This window comes from Pimephales promelas, chromosome 20 (assembly GCF_988280905.1).
Source record: "Pimephales promelas chromosome 20, fPimPro1.hap1.1, whole genome shotgun sequence".
In the NCBI taxonomy this organism is placed as follows: domain Eukaryota; kingdom Metazoa; phylum Chordata; class Actinopteri; order Cypriniformes; family Leuciscidae; genus Pimephales; species Pimephales promelas.
In genome coordinates, this window is record NC_142788.1 from 24,815,738 (window position 1) to 24,837,975 (window position 22,238).

At 35.4% G+C, this 22,238-nt stretch overlaps 3 protein-coding genes across 3 annotated transcripts in view; 1 reads left to right on the forward strand and 2 right to left on the reverse strand.

Annotated features, from left to right (window-relative positions):
* Positions 1–3,795: 3,795 nt before the first annotated feature.
* On the reverse strand, positions 3,796–10,441 carry LOC120463649 (chitinase-like protein 3). Its single transcript, XM_039652907.2, has 11 exons — positions 10,197–10,441; positions 9,540–9,599; positions 8,637–8,669; positions 8,272–8,440; positions 7,952–7,999; positions 7,199–7,364; positions 7,009–7,100; positions 6,859–6,916; positions 5,227–5,415; positions 5,040–5,120; positions 3,796–4,954 (listed from the first exon to the last, which is right to left on the reverse strand). Exons 1-11 carry the CDS (start codon positions 10,210–10,212, stop codon positions 4,616–4,618), a joined length of 1,251 nt encoding a protein of 416 aa, XP_039508841.2. The 5' UTR covers positions 10,213–10,441; the 3' UTR covers positions 3,796–4,615.
* A 752-nt stretch (positions 10,442–11,193) lies between these two features.
* Positions 11,194–15,526, reverse strand: slc48a1a (solute carrier family 48 member 1a). The gene is made up of 3 exons (XM_039652622.2): positions 15,277–15,526; positions 14,349–14,516; positions 11,194–14,233 (listed from the first exon to the last, which is right to left on the reverse strand). The coding sequence occupies exons 1-3, from the start codon at positions 15,404–15,406 to the stop codon at positions 14,097–14,099; spliced, it is 435 nt and encodes a 144-aa protein (XP_039508556.1). The 5' UTR covers positions 15,407–15,526; the 3' UTR covers positions 11,194–14,096.
* Positions 15,527–17,287: 1,761 nt separating this feature from the next.
* The window catches only part of rapgef3 (Rap guanine nucleotide exchange factor (GEF) 3), a 36,759-nt gene continuing 31,808 nt past the window's right edge, over positions 17,288–22,238 (forward strand). The window contains exon 1 of the mRNA XM_039651645.2: positions 17,288–17,444. Within this exon, the coding sequence (XP_039507579.2) occupies positions 17,402–17,444 (43 nt within the window). The 5' untranslated portion in view covers positions 17,288–17,401. The remainder of the gene's footprint in view (positions 17,445–22,238) is intronic.

Genomic DNA, 22,238 nt, shown 5'->3' on the forward strand with positions numbered 1-22,238 from the left:
AAAGTCAAGAGCTAGAGACACTGAGCATAATCAGGCACATGGCACTTTGCAGAGAATTATGTATCACAACGCATTCTCATCCTTGGGCGTCATCTGACGCTTTTGACAATGCGTCTACTCTACTCTATATCCAACGCACATGGTACCATTTAGCGTCAATATAACAGTCTCCCGTTATATTATGGGTAGGGTTAGGCTTAGACCACTAGGAGGCGCTTTCTGGCCCATATATATCTGAGTCTCATATATCAGAATGAACGAATCTTTTCCAGAGTCAATTCGTTCATTTCGTTCGTTGAATGAACCAAATGACAAGAAAAAAGATTCGTTCATTTTGATAAACAAGTTCAAACAGGAGAGTCACGAACGCGCATCACAGAACAGAGCAAGTCGACCATTTGAGCTTATAAAACTTAAACTTTGTTATTTTTTTATGAGCGATCATTTCGCTTGATAAGACCCTCATTCATCGTTTGAAGTCGTTTAAAGACCTTTGAACAGTTTGCAGTTTGCACTGAAACTGTCTTTTGGACCTTGAACCGTTTGAAGTCTATTATATGGAGAAAAATCCTGGAATGTTTTCATCAAAAACCTTCATTTCTTTTCGCCTGAAGAAAGAAAGACATTGACATCTTGGATGACATGGGGGTGAGTAAATTATCAGCAAAAGTGTTTTTAAATGTGAACTACTCCTTTAACTTTAATGTTTAAATGTGAGGAAACCCGTTGCCTTAAAATTAAGTAATAAACTTAATGCGTAATTGAAAAAAAAAAAAAGTTATGTGCTCATTTTCCTCACTTTTTTAATTTCGCTCAACTGAGCCTGTACCAACCCGATCTCAAGGCAATTTGTACGAATTTTACGAGGTGGCTAATTCGTAACAATTTGTACAACCTCACTCGTACGAATTAGTACGATTTTTGCTAAATATTTTACGAGTTGTCCAATTCATATGAATTCGTAAGAATGACTTACCCCTGACCCCGCCCCTAAACCTACCCATCACGTGGGTTTAGACAAATCGAGTGAGGTCGTATGAATTAGTATGAATTAGCCACTTTTTAATCATTCGTACGAATTGGTCGTGGGATAGCGTTGCCTGTACCTAGATCGTAGATGTTTCTCCATTCAAGTAGATTGTTGCATTACTGGAAACAGTTCCCTGGTGGTGTTTTCAAGATGGCTGCAGAGTAGACTGACTTGCCTTAAAGAGACCTTCAAACTCGTACCATGCGTTTCTGCCTTTTGAACGTGATTTCACAAAGTACAACATGTTACTGGATCAACATCTTTGTTGATTCTGGAACAACTTTTCCATCAACCAATCAGATTTGAGGGACACGTTCACACTTTATGTCAAGTTTTAGCTTACAATCACAGTTAGGTGCTTTTACATCAGTTATTGACATCATTTCTCTCTGATTTTAGGAATAACTTATTGTTAGGGTTAGGTTAGAGATAGGAATGTTTTACTTGGTGAAACCTCGTTCATCGCTCGGGCTACAAACATGATGAAAATCATTCAGCTTAATAAGGAAAGGTGTGATTTTTGGGAGTGATTCTTATGATTTTCGACTGCTAGACACTAAAAGAGGTGAAAAGTCTCACAGACGTACACTCTCTTCAGAACAAGTAAGCCCCAAAACACCACATAACATGGTAAAACGCCACTCGGAGCAGCATAGCAACTTCACATAAACAACCATGTCATAAATCCCTTTCCTCAGAGAATTTCATTTCTCATATTGGAGCAAACAGACAACTGAGTTAATTGTATGCTATATGATGCATGGCCCAGTTGCTCATGTGGACTTTAAGCAATTAAAAATCCTCTAACCAATTCCAGAGGCATTGCAATTTTATGCCTAAATGAATTACTAATACCATTCATGGAACATTTATTTGCAATCAGACCAGTGGAATGAGACAATGGACAACATAAATTATAATATTAGCCAACCAGCAATGTCCAGAATTGGTTTGTAATGGCCAGAGATTTATAGCACCATATTCTGTAAACAACAGATTTTGTCAGGAGAAGATCTGTACGATTAATCACACTAGTTGATCACTGTCCAAAGGTTGTTTGATTCTGTGTGTCATCTGTAAGTCTGGCTAAAATGAAGTGGTTTATTTATGCTGTCAGCTGCTTGTTAGGGTGCTGCAAATTGGAATTTCCATTTTAATGAAAGGACAGAGAGGACCATTTCTCAGTGCTGTTGGTTCGTTTTAGCCTTGCGTATGAGTTTAATGTACTTCAAACACTCAAAGACACAATTAAATTGGGACTATACTGTATCTTTATCAAAATGGCACTGGGCAAAAAACGGTCCCAGAAGACAATTATCTTGTCCTTCCAATTTCCCCTTCTCTAATTCACTTGACAGAAAACGGACAAATGGTTCAGAAGAAGTTAAATTGTTGCCTGGTTTTGTCATTTCACAGTGTCCTGGCAGAAACTATAATTTAATAGCTGCCCAACGTGGGATATGGATCACTTGCTCACACTGGGATATTGATTAAATAATCTTGTAGCTTTTTTTCAAAAGACATTTTGAGTCAAATGTCATGCAGATGTGAGAAATGAGGAGATATAATTGACATTATACTCTTAAAGGCATGCTGTACTGCAGGGTTATTCTCAAATATGATGGCAAACATCTCATTTTTCGCTTATGAATATATGTCAAGTATGGTTTGACGATGGATGGATTGAACCAACTACGGAGCCCCTAAAGGGACATGGTGAAAAATATGAGATGGGAGGGTAAATACTGTATATGTAAATGCTTTTGTTTTCCCCTGAGAATTGCGTTTGCTCACAAAACGTCTGTATTTGCGAGAGATCGGAAGGTTTCTCGGATGAACGCAAAACATTTTTGCGAGTGAACGCAATTAGCCTTTTCCTACCATCTCATTTTTTTTTACATCACCATATCCCCCTATGGGCTCCCTATTACTCATTTTGTTTTCACATGTGAAAAATAAGTGTAAGGTTTAACAAATGTGCAAGTAATATTAATAATTACTGTAGTAATAAAAACAATAAAACACTTGTCCTTTGTTTTTTGTTATTTCTCCATCAGTGTTAAAAAAAAATGGAAAAGTAATCTTAGAAAACACCATCTTAGAATTTTATTTGAAAAAGTACTTGCTTCTGTGTTCCAAATAAGAAAATAAAGTAAAATATGATCTAAAAATAAAATATGAATATGAAAATAAATAAATAATCATAATCATTTTTATGGGAGAAAACTGAACTGAATTAAAAAATGTGCATTAGCACAAACACATTCTCCTCTAAAAGATGCTAAATGACAATCATCAGCCTGTGATGCAAGGAACGTGTTCTCGCACAAGGAGAGAATGGCCTGTAATTTACACGAGTCTCCAAACGCTCCCAATTAAAGCCTAAAGCAGCAGGATCCTTGTACATACCCACTGTGCCACTGCACTTCTGAGTCACAGGCAGCCAGAGAACCAGGTGTGTGTGTGTGTGTGTTTGTGTGATGTACCCCAGGACGTCCAAGTAATAGCCTCATAAATCTACTCATGCATAAACTAGCAGTTCTCCCCGCCATTGGGCCAGCCATGCCTACACCAAACGCAGAAGCCAATCGGCCTCAAGAGGCTCGATCTCTGGATCATCCAAGCCTGGTTTTAATAAGCTTTTGCTGGAATTTCGGTCACACAATTATAGCTTTGTGGATGTTCCTCAACTCAGATGACATGCACAAGCATGAAACTCTCACAGCTTTGCATTACGGCGCAATAAAAGAATGGGAAACCTCTCAGACTTTTGGGCTATACGTATTTATTTCATAATGCTGTATTGATCTGTTATCAAGCTCTCTGACACACAATAACACAATATCTGTGTTATAACACTGAAAAGCATGATTATATTGTTACATTCTCATATTAAACAAGGTTAGAAATGAGGGAGGGTTGGGGTTAAAATCCAATGAGTGAATTTCAAGAAAGGACAGGCGTCCAGTTCACCATATAGAGGATTTCCATATTTTATGCAAATTTCATACATAAACAAATATAGTGGGATTTTCTGCATTTATGGTTTAAAAATACGAAATATGTCCCCAACAAGGGTTCTTCAATGAATCTCAGCCATTTCCACCACTGATAATAAGCAATTAGTGAAGACATTAAAACAAAAAATCTCATTACCATAATGCAAAACAAAATGATTCTAATTGCTTTGAAGCAAAAAACATAATTCTACACAAAACTACAGTGCATAAAAATGATCATTACAGTAATGCAAAAAATATATAATTTACATTACCACATTGCAATGTCATTGACATAACTAAAACGCAAAAAAAAAGAAGCTCATCACTATAATGCTGAAGAAGTAATATTTAAATTGTAATTTTTTTGTGATTTATAATTTATATAAAGTTTGATTATTTTGCCTCAAACTTAAACAAAAGTAATATTCAGACGTTGTATTATTAATATCATATACGTATTATATAATACATATATTTGGTTATTTATACTTACACTTGCCAAACTTAAAACACCACCTTTGGATGGATTTCATAAACTTACATCCTATGCAATTTCACTCCATGCCCTGCTATTCTTCCCGGGTCATTTGCTTTGAGGAGTTATTGGATGGGGGTGATGGTGATGGCGATGGCGATGATGACCATGGTGATGATGTCCATCCCTGTGGGAATGATGTCTGTGGTGATGGTGATGACCAGTATCATGGCTGCCATGAGGAAGATGGGAAGAGCGATGATGGTGGTGGCTGAGGTGATGTTCCCTTCTGTGATGATGATCATGACGCCCATGATGTGAATGCATAATCACTTTTGATTCAACAATTCTCCTTTCATCTTGATTAATGTTTACACATATGGAGTTAACAAAGACATCAAGATCTATGAAGACAACCCCTACGCCACCAAAGCCTTCCTGGAGCACCTGGACATTAATAAATACAATATCATTACTTGTACTGTTTAGAAGTTTACATTATGTTACTGATTTCAAAATATACTTAACTTACCTCCTTAACAAGACTATGCTCATCTGAAAGAACTGTTAAAGTAATAAACTGCTCTTGTCCACTTTTAATGACCTGACAGACCTGAAAGGATAAGAGTTTCAGATCATTAAACAATTTTGCTTAAGCTCTCCCTGAGGAAGCTAATAATTAATGCTAAGCTAATGTCATCTATGGTTATATAGCCTACCTGACCACCCATGTATAAGCCCAAAACATGGGTGTGATTCTTCTTTCCTTCCTCTGAATTCATGTCATCGTGTGTGGAATGATGTCTATGATGATGCCTTCGACGTGACCTCCGGAGAAATCCAGGCATGACTAGATTGAGCTTTTGCAGGTCAACTTGCTGATCCTGCCAGTGTTGGACTGATTTGTTCTATAAAGTAAAAGAAATAGGAGTTAAACACAGAGTTAGAATGCTAATGTGCTAACCAGGAACGTTCTCAGAACTTTGGCTAACGTTCTGGCAAGGTTCTCTCAAAGTTATGAACAAACGTAACGTTAATAGAACATTAGTTCTAAGTTATCTGTTTTTTAATAATGATCACAAAAAGTTGACGCATAAACATCATTTTTTTAATCATTCATGGAACTTTTTTTCTGAAACGGCATAGTGTCGGCCCAGATCCGGGCCACATCTGGTACATGTGGATTTCAACACGTACCAGATGTGGGCCGTTTTTATTATTATTTTATTTTTATTTTATTACTTGTTTTAGAACGTTCAGAGACAATTTAAAAGTAACGTTTCCATAACGTTTGCAACATTTCAAAATGGAATGTTCCTTTAAAGCAACAACAAGTAACTTTTCCTCTGCGGTCGCCCTACAGGTTGGAAGCGGAATTGTTCATTACCGCTGTCGTACATAATTTAGCCTACTATCGCACGCACACACACGCACAAGCTCTCTGTTTATACAGCACCGGCTCAAAAGCTACCCGGCTGCTAGGTATCTTACATGTAGTTGTTGTCTACTGTCGAGTACGCTCCACCTATCGTGGATTGTAACATTTGCCGTAAAGCAAGTAAAATTTGTAGTTTTCTTATGTCGTATTCGGACTACATTAACGCGACCCGATCTGACAATCTTATAGTGTGGATATATCAGATAAAGGACCGGCATAAGTGCATTTCACCATGTCGCGACTTGATGAACCACTGAAACGATTTCGAAAACATTATTTTAAAGTAAAAATCTTACTTAGTGTTGCTTTAAAATTCACATAACCCTTTGTTGTTTTTCATACATTTACAAAAAACTGGACATTTTGAATAATTAGAAGTAGCGTTTTACTCTTAGAACATATTTTTGTTAACTGGGTAACAACAAAATAGGACTTACATGAATATTACAGATCTACATACTACTTGATCCTGCATTAATATTTAGGCCTTGTTTCCACCTGATATTAAGATGCGCTTTGTTTGACCGAATCACAAGTTCACGACACTTTCGACCACTTTCAGAGGCATTGCTTTCATAGTGTAAACGCTTTTGTGGTCGAACAACCACAAAAGACCGCCTCCCCTCCACCTACTGACGTAAACACTAGCCTCAACTTTGTCGGCTGGAGACCCAATTTTGGTTTGAAGATGAAAAATATACCAAGCACAATGTTCTCTGATCATTCCTGATTTGTAACACACACTCTCACAGCGTGAATAAACAGTTACAAATGCAATTTTTTCCTTTTGGGAAATGCTATTAGTGGTAGAAATGGTCTTTGGCCTATTTTGGCCTCGTTTATCCCGTGGGATGCGATAGAGTAAAAAATAAATGACTGTCATAGCAAATTGTAATAAATGTGAGCAATTTACAATGTATAGTCCATCATTTTCAAGATGAGCAGGCAGAATGGAGATGAAGTCCACATACCTATAAAAAGAAATGATAATAATAGAAAAGAATTATAATAATAACAACTGAGCAGAAGTGAAATATGAATGGTGCATAAGAACGAGACTCACTGTGAAAGTGTTGTACTGTTGTCAATGGCCTCTAGTACAGACACTGACAAAAGCAGAGGCTCTGTTTCTTCATCAAAAGCGCCTTTTAGACTCTGCAGACAATATGGAAGTTTGTGATTGAAATATATATTTGTTGTTTCTAACGTAAAACTCATTAAATGGGGATTTGTATGAAAATAGTAGTCCTTGCCTTAAGGAAATTTGAGAACAGCTCTTTGCTTCTGGTAGATGCGTCAGAAGTGAGGCCGTCCGGCCAAATCACGTCTAGACCGTCTAAACTCTTGTCCTTCAAGAATGTCAATACCGTTTGAGTGAAATTCTCAACACTGCCCTCATTAGCAGACATCAGATCCAACCTAAACAGCACCAAATGGAGTTTGTATCAGGTGATGCTAATGTGAAAAGTGAATACTTCATCCAATGAATCCAATCAATTTTTTAAAAACTCAATTTTTTTTCATCAGTAAGTACATTTAAAGTGGTCCAAAAAACACCGTTTTCAATCTTAAGGCCTGTTCACAGCAAGGATGATAACTATAATGATAACAATAAAGACTGTTTTAAAATCATTTGAAATAAAATAAAAATCAGATGAGTCCACCAGAAGTTAATGATAACGACAGAGAAACAATCTTGGAATCACTTTTACAATACTTTCTGATTCTGATACTTGCTGTTTTTATTTATTTATTTTTTCTCCCTTGTTATTGTATTTTATTTTGTTTTCAAAAGCCTCCCGTGGACAGGTGTTGAAAATTAGCATGTATACTATAATCACTAAAAACATAAAAAAATGCATATGGCTCGTCCAATGTAATTGTATGTCCATTTCAAATAAAGATAAATAAAAAAAATAATAATAATGACCTGATGAATGATAAAAAGCTAATATAGTTACTGTTACAGTTATTATGGTGTGATTTTAGGTTGAAATTTTTGGTACCTTGATGATCTCACTTCCAATCCAAGCAAAATCTTCAAAGTTGGATTTCTAGGGAAAGATATATATTTCTATGAATATATATATATTTCTATGAATATATATATATATATATATTACATTAGTTGTGGTCAAAATGGACAACTAACTGCTGAATAAAGTTTACTGAAAACAATACATGCAAAATATATACAGTATGGATGGATGGATATATGATTATGTTGCATGTGGAATTGAACAAGTGGTTGTTTTATAGTCAATTTGTAAAAATGTCAGAACAGCAGTCAAATAATGAGTCTAGAAAGAGATATCAATAATCAGACCTCTCCTTCATCGATCTAAGGATAATGCGGTCATCTTCCTTCAAGCTTTGGCGGTAAAGGTCTTCCTCACTGGAGATCGAGGGGAGAATGATATGAGTGCATGGGCCCTCACGTGTGCGGTGTGTTAAAACATCCAGATAACAGGTCAGTCTGTGATTCCTCTGCGCACCTGAGATGGACGAGTGAAACAGAACATGTTCTTGTTATTATCATCATCACTCTGAATGCCTTCAGCCGCAGCCTAAGGTTACTATTTCAGTTAAAGCTTGTTCTGCCTCTCAAAAGTGTCCCTCTCCAGTACTCTCTAATCTAGCAGCGGTGTGTTTGTACCAAATACAATGTTCTCCTTGAAAGGTGGCACTTACCCACTGAAATCACCAAGCAAAGGAATGCAAAAGCTGAAAAAAAAAAAACAATAGGAAAATCATTATTAATAACTTGATACATTCATCGATATGCATGATTTTCTATGAAAGATGTTAAAAAGTAGTTTGCAACAGTTGTTTTTTAGAGCCTGTGGCTGTTCCAGTGTTCCGGAAACCTGCATTAATAACCACTTCCTGATGTCAGTGTGAGTGCTTTTACAGAAAATATCCAAATGCACAATTTTGTTGCAACGAATAGCCAAAAAATAAATACACCATATTAGATGCAATACCTTTACTGAGTCATTTTATGTTATTTGATTATATTTTGTGGTATGTGACATAAGAATCTGTTATTTTTTCATTTCATTGCAGATTCAAATTCAATATCAGTGAATAGCTACTTTAGATATTAATATATACTGCACTGTTCAAAATGTTGTGGCTGGAAAGATTTTTGTAGACTCTTATTTAAAAAAAGTATTTGCTGTATATATTTGTACAGTAAAAGTAATATTGTTAAATATTATTCAAATTGAATGTATTTTTTTTTCTATATAATATATTTAAAAATGTAATTTATTCTTGTGATGCAAAGCTGAATTTTCAGTATCATTATTCCAGTCCTAAGTGTCACATGATCCTTCAGAAAACATAATGATTTGCATAAAAACAGTGCTGGTTGTTATTATGGAAGAATAGAAAGTTAAAAAAAAAATCATTTATTTAAAATTGAACATTTGATAAATGTAATGTATTAAATTTACTTTTGAACAGTATTGTGAATTTAAAATATGTGGTTTAATAACAACATTTAAATGTCAAAGGCACAATGGTTTGAAGATCAAAAATAACAGCCTCAAATTAACATTTAAAATACAAAACAACGCAGAGTATACTTGCCTCTGATGAGCTGCATTATGCCTGAAGTAATCGTCTGGTGTATGGTCTGATAAAAGCAAACTGCAAAATAAACATACAGAAACCACTTCCTGTCAACACTTGTCCCTTTTACACTTTGCGGATGACAAGCCCACATCCTGAAGACTAGTGTTGCACATGCACGCCAGGCCTGTGTTGTTTCTACACGTGCTACATGTTAAAACAATATGATGATTGCATTTGCAAAAATTGCATAGTTACAGCACAGAAGATGACATTTGAAACTAATAAACTTAAGCATTTTCTGCCAATAGATTTCTGATTTATTATATTAGGTCTGCAATCTCTTCTCATGCATTCATAGATCATGTATTACGTGATTACATAAAAAAACTTGCAGTGCAATTTCAGTTTTACAACGTAGGCTAGGTATCTTGAAATTATGTCATGATTCGATTACACTTCATTTTAAGGTGTTTGTGTTACAGTGCAGGTTACTGTGCAATAATAATTTACTACGTGTTACTTACATTAGGGTTAGGGTTTGGTGTTTTCTTAGGGTTGCATGCCAATGTCTAGCTATTACTACAGTAAATGTAACATGTCATCATGTGTAACCAGGACACTGTAAAATAAAGTGTTACCAATGATTCTTTAAGGAGTAGCAGGCCTACTTACATGTAGCTTCTGACATTTAGCTCATTTCGAATGGTTTAAGTGAGAGATTTCACATTCAGGGTTGCCAGGTGTGCGTAACAAAACAAGCCCAAACAAAAACAGACCACATCCCAACAACAAAGCTCAAATTAAGGCTCCCGATGATCCTCCTTCACAAAACTTAACATTAGACACAGTTTTATCTTTGATAGAATATAAAACCTTTCAACACAAGCATTTTAGTCGAAAGTAAATGACGCACTATGTCAAACATTTAACCCGCGGCGACAGTTTAAAAGTAGACGAATTCAGCGGGAAAAAGCCGGGTTTGGCAACCTTTCTGATGGGCTTAAGGACGGTGATCCCTTCTTCACTCCACATTAGGCTTTGTGTCTTGATACTGCTCGAAGAGCAGTATATCGCCACCCCTTGAAAAGGGGGTGAAAATCTGTTTCAGCCTGTATACATCCTTAATGTAACTATTTGTATTTAAAGTTTACATTTGAGGCACAATGGTGCGTCAGTCCTACAAAGCTATAACATAGGCTACATCTGTTTAGTCAATGAGTCTGCAGATATAAGCCGCAATGTAAAGTTATTTACAAGCAAATGTTTGAATGCTAAAATTTAAACGGAAAACATTTAGCCTACCACAAAACACTCATGTGGAAGCTTAGGTGAAGTAAAATAATATTATGAACTACTGCTCCCTGCTGGTAAGAAGAGTAATATCCTCAAACATACAAAACATTACATTTAATAGCCCACTTCAGACATTCGACTGACTATAATTAACTTTACTTTGCACACAAGTACGTCAATTTATTCTACTAACCGTTAAAACGTTACAGTCTACTAGTACTCTAATAAGAGTTGCAAATTAGTTGATGTAGTTGCAACGACTAAAGAGGACTATCGAAATGAAGTGTAATCAAAATTACTACTACAAAGTGCATGACTTTAGATCACTTTGTACATCAGGCACTCTCCAAAGTGAAAAATGAGGCAACACACAGGATTTGTGGTAGAGATTAAAACTACTTTAATCCCCTTAAATGTCCCAATGTAACAAGTACTGTGCAAATTTTTAAACTGCAGGGAGTTTAACTGTAATCAGGAATAAATTTGCATACATCTGGTTAAAAGCAAACGTGATACAAAACTGCTTCACATACATGCTATAGAGTAAAATATTATCTGAAAAAAAGTTTGTTTTGAATGTGACCTTTTCTATTTGTTTAAACAAATAATACATTTAACATTTCTATGTGACCTAGTGCAATGTGATCGTGTTTTGTTACTTTCTGGCTCGTAAAAAAAATTATTATTTGACTATAAATTGTCAGTTCACAAACCTTCAAATCAAAACAATGTTTTTCTTCTCATTGAGATAATTATCAGGGGATACCAAATTAAACGTTGGTCTGTTTCTCATACAAAGCTATATAAGCTATATGTATAATATTGTACTTAGAATTTGAATGACATGACAGTGAATAAATTACTGATTTTTTTTAACTATTTCTTTAACATCTCAAATCAGACTCAAGCAACCACAATTAATATCTGCTCAAGAGACAGAACACAATCTTTCAAAGCACATGAATAAATAAAATAAAAAAACATAAACACATACTTGTTTTGTCTGGCAGAACATTGTAAAGAAAAGTAACATTTCAGATGACATAACATGGATATTTAGCATTCAACAATATTGTGAATTCAGCTACAATTTAGTGATTTAGGCCTATATGTAACTTAAAACAACATCTGCAGATGCCCAAGCACCAGTTAGTCCTTCATTCAATTTCTCCATCACCCTCACTAGTGGCAAAGAGAGGAACTGCATAATAATAATAATAATAATAATAATAATAATGCATCGCGCGGAACGGAATGCTAGTCATACTGCCAAATATTTACAGTACTATGCATATAAAGATAGTATGAAAGAAAGTATGCAAAACAGAAGGCATGATGCAATAATCAACTTGGAATGCTACATTGTCTTACATGAGCGAGTAATAAATAATGCATGATCATTTTCATTTTTGCATGCCTTGCCCTTTAGTAATCTGATCAAATAATGAGTCAAGATGTTAAAAAAAATGCCTTTTTTTGGGCAAACGATACTGTTCAAAAGTATAGGGTTCGAAAGAATTTATTAATACTTTGATTTTTTTTATAGTACTTTAAAAAAATCTTTTCTTTTTATTTCTTCCACAAGGATGCATTAAAACGATCAAAAGTGACCGTAACGTTTTTAAAATTGATACAAAAAAATGTTTCTGTTTTTAAAAAAAGCTGTTCTTTTGAACGTCCTATTCAGCAAAGAATCCTTAAAAAAGCAACAAAGTGTTTATAATGAGCAAATAAGCATTTTAGAATGATTTCTGAAAGATCATGTGACACCGAAGACTGGAATAATGATGCTGAAAATTCAGCTTTGAATCACATGATTAAATTACATTTGTTCAGCATAAGAGACTTCTTTCATATTTTTTTTAAAAACATATTACCGCCCCCCAAAATTAAAATTGGTAGTGTACATACTGTAGAAATAGTAGTACGGTAGTATGCTGTTCCAAACACAGTCACAAATAATTCTCAACTTCCAATCATAAATAAAACTAAGTATAAACAACGTTTAAAAAGCAATGATAAATGTCAAACAATAAAGAACACTGTCTGAAATCTATAGCAACATTAAAACCAACATTAAAGTCAATTTCACCATCGCTCCTAGATGGCCTAACAGCTCTGCAACAACTTGTCACAACAGCAGTCCCCTCAAAGCAACTTTTTTATACATTATATCTGCCCCAAATGGGTTCACAGTAGTAAACTCCATATAATTTGTGTGGTTTCCTATGGCCAGTGGATTTTTTTTTCAATTCTTTTCAATGGGAGCACTGCAAATTTAAGAAAGCCAGCAGCGTGACGAGGCGGGGATTTTTTCTCGTCGCAGAGATTTGAAAAATATTTAGGAAAAAAAAAAAAGATGCCACCACACTGCACAGCCTTGTTGCAAAAACTGCAGAGATTAAAGTTCCCAAATGGGATAACCTTTCACGGGTGAGAATGTTTGTGTTTTAATATGGATTAACTCAATATTACAGGTTTTTATGGTAACTTGGCAAATATGGTAAGTTTTTAATGTCATGTTAGCTGACATTTGCGTCTTGTGTTTGTTTAGCAAAATCATCTGCTGTGCTTTGCAGACATAGATATTCATATATGCATATAACTACGATTGCAGACCCAGTCAACTTGCTCTTGAGAGTTCACAGACCAGCTTTGATCATTCCAATATGGCGGACAGCTTACATATAGCGGCCCACTGAAACAGCCACTAATGAAGAATCTATGTATGTCTATGTATATGGATGGACACATGAATAATCTTCAAAGATGCCCACCATGTAAAATGACTAGCCTTCAAGGGACTTTGCCAATATGCATCAGGGGTAAATAAGATACAAAGGTGTCTCTTTAAGAGTACTGACCCAGTGACAAGTTTTTGCACCTCAAAATGTTCAACCTTTGCATTTTTTTTCCGGCAGAAAAGGGGAGCCATCACTTCACACCTGACATTTGTAAAGAAGTTGCCCTGAGTAAAGTAACAACTACCTGTGAACACATCCTAGTGTATCCACTGGCTTCGAAACACTTTGACCCAATGTCAATATCAATCCCCCTATTAACTCAAAAAGACAGGAAAGAGGCAGATCACCAACTTCTTACTCCAGGGCCCGGATCTGAGGGGAAGGAGGGGCTGAGATTTGAAGTCTTTTCTGTGAAAGCAAGGAGGCCGTTAAGACGGTATTAAAAAAGGAGAACCATCAATCCATCCTTCATCTCCACATCGGTGGCTTCACCTGCCAATCGCAACTACAAATCCTTTGCAGCTGAAGCAGCCAATCAAAAGTCACTAAGGATGCTGATGTCAGCAAACTCCTGGCGGTAACGGAAAGAGTACATGCCCAGCAGGAAGGCCCATTTAAGAGTCATGAAGCTCCACACGGCCGACAGATAGAAGCTCTTGGGGTCAGTTAATGCTGAAGACAAAAACATACAGAACGGATTACAGCCAACACTATAATCTTGCATTATTACAGATTTTGAGTGGGGAAATATTTTATTCGACAAAGATGTCCATGTGAAGGTACTTACACTGCTTTTCTATAACGGCTAGAGTTATGAAGGTGGCAAAAGCAGAAACAGCCAAGAGGGAGAAGACAGAACTAACAAACATGAAGAACTTGAGTCCCTTCAGCCATGTGCGCCAGTAGTCCTGAATGTACATAATGTGAGTGACCAATGCCCAGAGTGCCAGAACGCCTGTAGATTTAAACACATACACACTTTATGAGATTAATAACCTATCTATCTATCTATCTATCTATCTATCTATCTATCTATCTATCTATCTATCAATCAATCAATCAATCAAAGGTTTATCCAGTTATAACACATTCAGCAATTACAATTACAGTGGGACCCAAAAGACATTTTTATCTCCGCTATTTCCATTTTTATACCATTTCATATTATAAATAATATTCAAAACAGCATAACAATTTGAGTGAAAATAAAACTCACAAATAAAACTTGCACAAACACTGTTTATTTGAGTCGTTGGTGAAAATTATTTAATATACATTATTAAATATTGTTGATTACTTTTATCATAGCTTATTTTTTTTTAACATTTTCTGTTCAATCAATGACTTTTGCAGCACTGCATGTAACGTTACTGTGTTTCTTTAATCGCCTCTCTGTCTGCGTAGGCTACAGATGGTCAAATATCTGCATATTTGCGGGTTATTATATCCAAACTCAATCTAAGAATATAGCAGGCTGATTTTTTGAAAGACATAAATAATATAATCACCAGTTGTATCTGTATTGGAAAGGCAAACCTTCCACAGCAGACTTATTTAACACAATCATGTGACAGCAGATCGTGTCAACCGCAAGATCACACAATGCATGCAATTCACCATATTAAAAAATCATGACAGTAACAGAAACACAATGTGAAATCTTTATATTTGACAATGGATATGTGAAGGCTGTGGCCTTGAGTTTATTTCCAGACCTGATAATCCGCCCATCGCCGCCGTCCACGGTTGTTTATAAACCACATTCCACACGATAAACGCTGAAAACCCCACCAACATGCCGAATGTGGCATAACCTACACTAATATAAATTCTGTTTGGACCCATTAATGATGTATAAAGTAGCGCAATAAAGCTGTAGAAAGAGACTGGACAGAACGATTACAACATCGACGAAGGATTATGCAATTCACCGCTGCTTATTCGTAAACACGACTTTACGACCCGGAAGAGGTCCGCGTATCACCAAAGCAACCATAAACAACCATAACCTCGCAGTCCCCGGATGTTCAGTTAAACAAAACGTTTTATTGTATTTAAATATGCATTTTAACCAACAAAATATGTTCTATATAATATCACGGAGTCCTTAATTCCATTAGTCAACATTGGCTACTCACAATCTGACAATGTGCAATGACGCATTAAGTTGGTTCATTACTGAATTTAGTATTTACTCGTGAAAATTTAAATTTACAGGTTATGCATGCTCATTAAATACTCATAGTTTATTTTAGATAATGACATTAGGCTATAATAGCATGGGTATAAAATGTGACCGAAGGTTGCAAAATAATATAATAAATAGTAGGCTATTACAAAATAATACAATATTTATGAAATGTGGTAAGCACTCTTTTTTTTTTTCATGTTTAATTGTATGAATGCACATGACAGCCAGCCTATAACTTTATGTTCTTTCTAGGCCTAATGCAGAACAAACATACAAAAGGTGATAATCTAAAACTGAGGAAAAGTGTGTCAAAAATGTAGTAATTTATCAATAAATGCTGCGTTAGAGCCAATAGAGTTTCTCAACCGGTGGGGGGCAAAGGATGACTTAAATTATTCAAATTATGAATTTAATTAATAAATTAATAAAAAAAAACAGAAACATAAAATGGAGACATCATATTTCTTTATTTCATTTCACCTCAATAACTATTGTCTCCAGGTTTGATGATGAATGATTTTTTCATAATTATTCCAAGAATACTTTTATTTTAAAATTGTGTTGCACAATGGTGGGCCTTTAAAGATTGAGAATTACTACAATAAGCAATGTCGCACATTTCTCTTGTTGTTTGTGCCGCACTGAAGATGGTGGTTTTAATCAGTTTGATCTTTTCTCAGTGGTTTTAATCTGAAACTCCCTCTCAGAACAACAGTAGGCTAATTGTGAAACGAAGCATTTGCAAAAGCATGTTGTAAAGCTGCAAGTGATCATTGTAGAATAGAAGAAACACTATACAGATTTTATCACAGCTGACATCATTCACAAATTTTCCCTCGTGCATCTTCACTATCCTTCAAGCATATGCATACAAAGAGCAGAATGACATGCCTTTATACTATATTTAAAACACAACAGTCAATTAAAAATGATTAATTAAACAAAAAGTGATATAAAAACTGGGGAAAAGTGTGTATTATTAATTCATTAGCTCCACAGACACTATGACATATAACAAAGTAGCACTTCGTTTTATAGTCCTATTCCCCACTTATAATTATGAGTAATAACTTACCCCTAAACCCAAACTTATGTTGTTACAGTACTTTATATACCCAATAACGTACTTTCTTAGGTATAAAACAAAGTGCAACCCAACAGTATAAACAGAAAAGAGTCAGATCCATTCAGATTCTAAAAATCTAGTAGTGTTGACCATGAGCACAACATTTTTGGGTGCACATGTAAAAAGAATGAAAGTCCAGTGTGAAGCGAACTAAATCAAGGGGTCACAGATGTACTTTGGCCTCACTTCCCCCAGACAGTCACCGTGGATAACTGAAATATTAAGGCTTTTACCCCTAATTCGAGGAAATGGAAGACAACAAGTGTCATCAAGCTTCTCGACACACCTTCTCAAGTCAACCTTTATGAAATAAACACCAGGCCACATTTTATGTCACCAATGAGAGCGCAGCAGGATGCCGGTAACTCGCGTGGCTTCAGTGATTCCAATGAGATCAAAACTCAGTGGTTTCCTCTGTCTGCTTCACAGGCAACACAGAGACACGAAGAGATCACACAGAGATATATGCATCGCCTTAAAGACAAGAAACCCGAGACTGTCCAGACAAAAACTATTTGGAGAAATGAACACACTGCCAACATCAGATATACCAGACATGGATACAGGTAAGTGTGTTTCTGAAATATATCACTGAAAGATGCAACCCTTTACTTTGTGTTTGAGACAATGTGTGATTTTGTGTAACATCGCACTCTTATAAAGGTTCTTTATTGGCATTGGTGGTTTCGTGAAGAAGCTTTAACATCCCCTTTCGTTCCACAAAAGGTTCTTTATAGTGGAAAAGGGTTCTTTAGATTATTCAAATGTTCTTCAATCACACCAAGACACAAATTGTTATTTTACTGAAATATTATTAGAAAACCAGAAATGCTTCTTAATGGCATTGCTTTGAAAGCTGCCTTTTGAGAGTGTACAGTAACTTATTGACCCTGAAAAATGACTCTAGTTAAATAATGATTAGATCATTATCATATTTTTTGATTAGTGTTATATGTAAGGTTTCATTAGTTAACTACATTAGTTAACATGGACTAATAATGAACAGCATTTATTAATCTTTAATGTTAATTTCAACATACAGTACTTATACATTTTTTAAATGAAAAGTTGTGTTTTTAATATGAGCTAATGCACTGTAAAGTAACACGAACAAACTATGAACAGCTGTATTTTTATTAACGTTAACAAAGATGTATAAATACTGCAACAAATGTATTGCTCATACTGTAGTTAGTTTGGTAATATTTTAATGGGACAGTTACACGTTACTATATGTATTTACTAGTAATAACAGTAAATTAGGCATGATTACAGGTAACTAACCCTAAACATAACCCTAATCGTAACTCTATAGTACGTAAGTACATATTAATCTGTTATTTGAGTACAATGTAACTGTCACCCTAAAATAAAGAGTAACCGTTAGTTAATAGTTAATGGTTAACAAATGAAACCTTATTGTAAATTGTGTTTACAGTGTTTTTGACTAATTTCAAACACATTTAGAATAAAATTAATTTAATTTAATTAGTTTAGGTGTGCCTATGACACATGAGTACTTGACTACAAAATATTTTACAGTGCTGATAGAAAAAATGGGCAGATTTGCCAACATTTATCCTGAAACATGAAACAATTGTGTCTCAAATTGGTTGAAATGTTGCCCATGTGTGCGTATTTAATAATCTTCAGTCCATCAGATGGCTAACTGTTGGAAATTCTGTGGGCCAGTGATTCATCGTGATGCTGGGAAAGTTAAGCGGCTTGTAGGTGACAGGTGGGCACGAGAGAGAGAGAGAGAGAGAGAGAGAGAGAGAGAGAGAGAGAGAGAGAGAGAAAGAGAGTGCGAGAACTTGCAAAAGCCCCCTAAATAGCACACAGGAAGCAACACGATGGTAATGTGAGATAGGTGTGCATTTAAAACATCTCCCTCCCAATGCTTTCATCGCTTCATATGTCACTGGACTTCCAATATAAACACTATATCCTTCCTGCATGGGCGCTGAACATGGGAAGGAAAGGCTGATTTGGAATGACAGGATTTATGAGCATGCAAAATCACACAGTGTTCTGGAACTACAGACGGATGGCCGAGAAACCGAAACAATCTTCATGCTCATGAGTGCGATGCTCAAGATTCCAGTGTGCCAGGACATTAATGTGTGTGATTTTTGTTTCGTTTTTAAATTGTGTCTACAGGGAGCTGATGATTGATTACAAAAGGCTGTGATTTGTTGCAGGAAGTCCTACACCCTTTCCCATAGGAACTGTGTTCTTTCTGTGATGGGAAAGGTTTTATATGTAGGTACTGGTCTGCCAGTTAAAACTAGCTGTATGTGTATATTCTGGGTTGGGTGTTTTATGCAAATACAGAATATAAGATTCTTAAGACATTCTGTAAAACATCTTCACAAAATTGGCTCCTATTTATCAAGTGTGTAAAATGTAGTAGCTATAAACGCACACTAGAGGGCACACCAAGTTGTTCAATTGCTCATTCTTTTGGTTATTGATTTGAACGAACCCCTAAACTCCCTAATTGGCCCATAACATAACCTGTTATGCTACCAACACTGTAATAAAACCTCAAATTGATTATCTGGCTTAATGTTGTGTTCAAATTTTCAGTCACACATAATATATTAAAATCTCATTTTAAAACGATATGTATTTAAATATATTTCTAGTAATAACACTGCAAAAAAATCTTTTCATGATTAATAATTTATTTAGTTCAGATAACATATAATTTTGAGTTTCTGATGATTAAATCATTCTCCTTCATTGTATCAACTCACTTTTTCCATTTCAATGAACTTACATTTTTAAGGTAACCAGGTTACTTACTTTTTTAAGGTAAACCAACAATATATTTTTACAGTGAATAGATATAAATTTCAAATGATTAATATTAATTTAATAAATTAAATTTTATAATTAAATAAATACATTAAATTTATATTTAAGATAAATAGGCCTATGGAAATACATTTAATTTTAATTTACCGAATAAATAAATAAATTGATTTAGTCAAATAAATTATAAATAAAAAATAGATTGCCTATGTTTGACCTTTATTCACTCTTAAAAATAAAGGTTCTTTATAGGCATATATATGTTGTTTTTTTGTTTTTTGTTTTTTTTTAAAAAAAAAAGGTTCTTTGGATGATTAAAATATTACTGTTCAGTGTTCACTGAAAGGTTAGGGAATCAAAAACGCATCTTTTTAGAGTTGCAGTGAAAATAATGGTTCTTTTATGGCATCGCCTTTCTGAACCTTTATATTTGAGAGTGTTTTACCAGGAAAATAAAAACTATTGATATATTTAAAATGTCTTTTACAAGAGTCCTGGCCAAGACATTACAAAAAATAAGACACGATACATGAAAACATCAGCACAAATGTCAATAAAATATTTAACATCACGGTCACCTCAAACAGCGGTTTGAGACAAAAATGGGCTTTGCTAAACATTTCTTCTATTTCTAAGTGAACTAGGGTGTTAAAAGCCTATTGTCTATGTGTGAGCTGATCTAAAATATCTTTTGTTCTCATCGCAGAAACTACATATCTAGAAAAGGCATCCACATCTTTACATCTCACCTCCACACAAACACATTTTGACCCTCTAAAACAATGGCAGACCAAGTGTCTCTATCTGATCTGAGTTAAAACTCTTTATCACTCTTTATCAGATACAAACTACCACGTTCAAGTGCCTTGTGAGGGTCACATGCAGGAGAACTGGATTCCTGGGTCCTGTCATAGGCAACCACTGACACACACACACACACACACACACACAAACATGCAGAAATACACTTTGAAATATGCAGAGAAAGTCAGGCGCACAGCTAAAAGGAGCGATTGTGGATCGCCTTTCTTTCATTTACTGAGGCCTTAGGGTTTATATCATAAGTTACTGTGTGAAGTGAGAAGTATGGAGGATATACGTGCCAGAATGTTATCGAATTCTTTAAACAGATCTTGTCTGCCAAGAAGAAAAACGGATTTGGTAAGAAAAATCTGATGCTGTTCTATTGAAGTGAATGCCTGTGCATGATCAGTTCACATAGCAATGAGTTTTTCTACTTGAGTGCACAAATGCATGTACTGTATGAGTACTTGCGTATAGCACTTTCCTCAAGCAGGGTACAAAATATGACTTGGTACTCAAAATAATAGTCTAAAATAGTCTGTAAAAGCAGGTACTTAGACCTCCTGATCACCAACCTAATATTATAAGCAGCTGCATGTTTTCATGCTTATTTCATTTATATGAGGTTTGAAATATTTACAATCATGTTGCCAGAATTCAGGACAAAATAAATATTTAATATTTCATTAAATGTATAAAATCTGGATGGATGGACAGTTTGGGGTTTATCTATATGCTCTGTAAATTAAAGAAATGTATATATTCATGATTGAATGGTTGAGCTTGACAAATTATTTATTGACTTTTGAAAAAAAATATATAAAATGGAATAAACTGAATTTGAATGGAATGGAATTGACTTGCCTTCTAGTTAAGTTATGTTGTAAAAAAAGGTAATTAAAGGAGCTAAACGCAAGTCTCTGAGTTTTTGCAGAACTACGCCCCCTCTGGCGACAAGCGAAACTGCAACCAGAGCTGTGCGCGTTCATGGAGGAACACACACACACACATACGCACGTTTGCACTCGCTGTTCATAACTAAGGAGCATCAGCCGCACACTGTGCGGCACACATCTTTTGTTACAGTCATAATGAGGTAATACAGTAATAAATCTGCAAGTCATTTAAAATATATGAAAGGAAAGGCATTCGAGTAAATTACACACTTGTGTGAGAGGGGGAAACGGGGGTAGTAGAAAACTTCGGTTTTTGTTTCCATCTATCTCCCTGTGCTTACTGTATCCACTTATGATTGAATTATTATGGAAACACGTTCAGTTATCACTTTGTATAGGCTATGACCCGTTTGAGCCCTAGAGACGACCGGAGATCTCTCCGTTTGTTGAAAGCTTCCCGATGTTGACTCTCGTCTTATTCCGACGCATGGCACTGGAGTCTGGACAGACAGAAGTTTTATTTTCTGTCTCACGTGGAGTTTGCGTTGGGGTTTGTAATGAGCTACAAGCCGGTCTCTTTCCGCGCCATATACAGATTTAATGAAGTGCACGTCACCGAAAGCAACAGATATGAGCTGGATTTTATTAATCATCGGCTAATTTCAAAATCAGCAAAGACAGCAATAAGAGAGATCGGCAACAGAACTGGTAAGATCATTTCATTTCTTTACTTTTAATGAAGATGGTAGTGTTAAGCGTCTGCGACTTACTTTCACTAATTCACTTTGATTTGCGATAGATTGCGGCGCTTGATGAAGGGGCTCAGCTCAGCTGCTCAGGTGA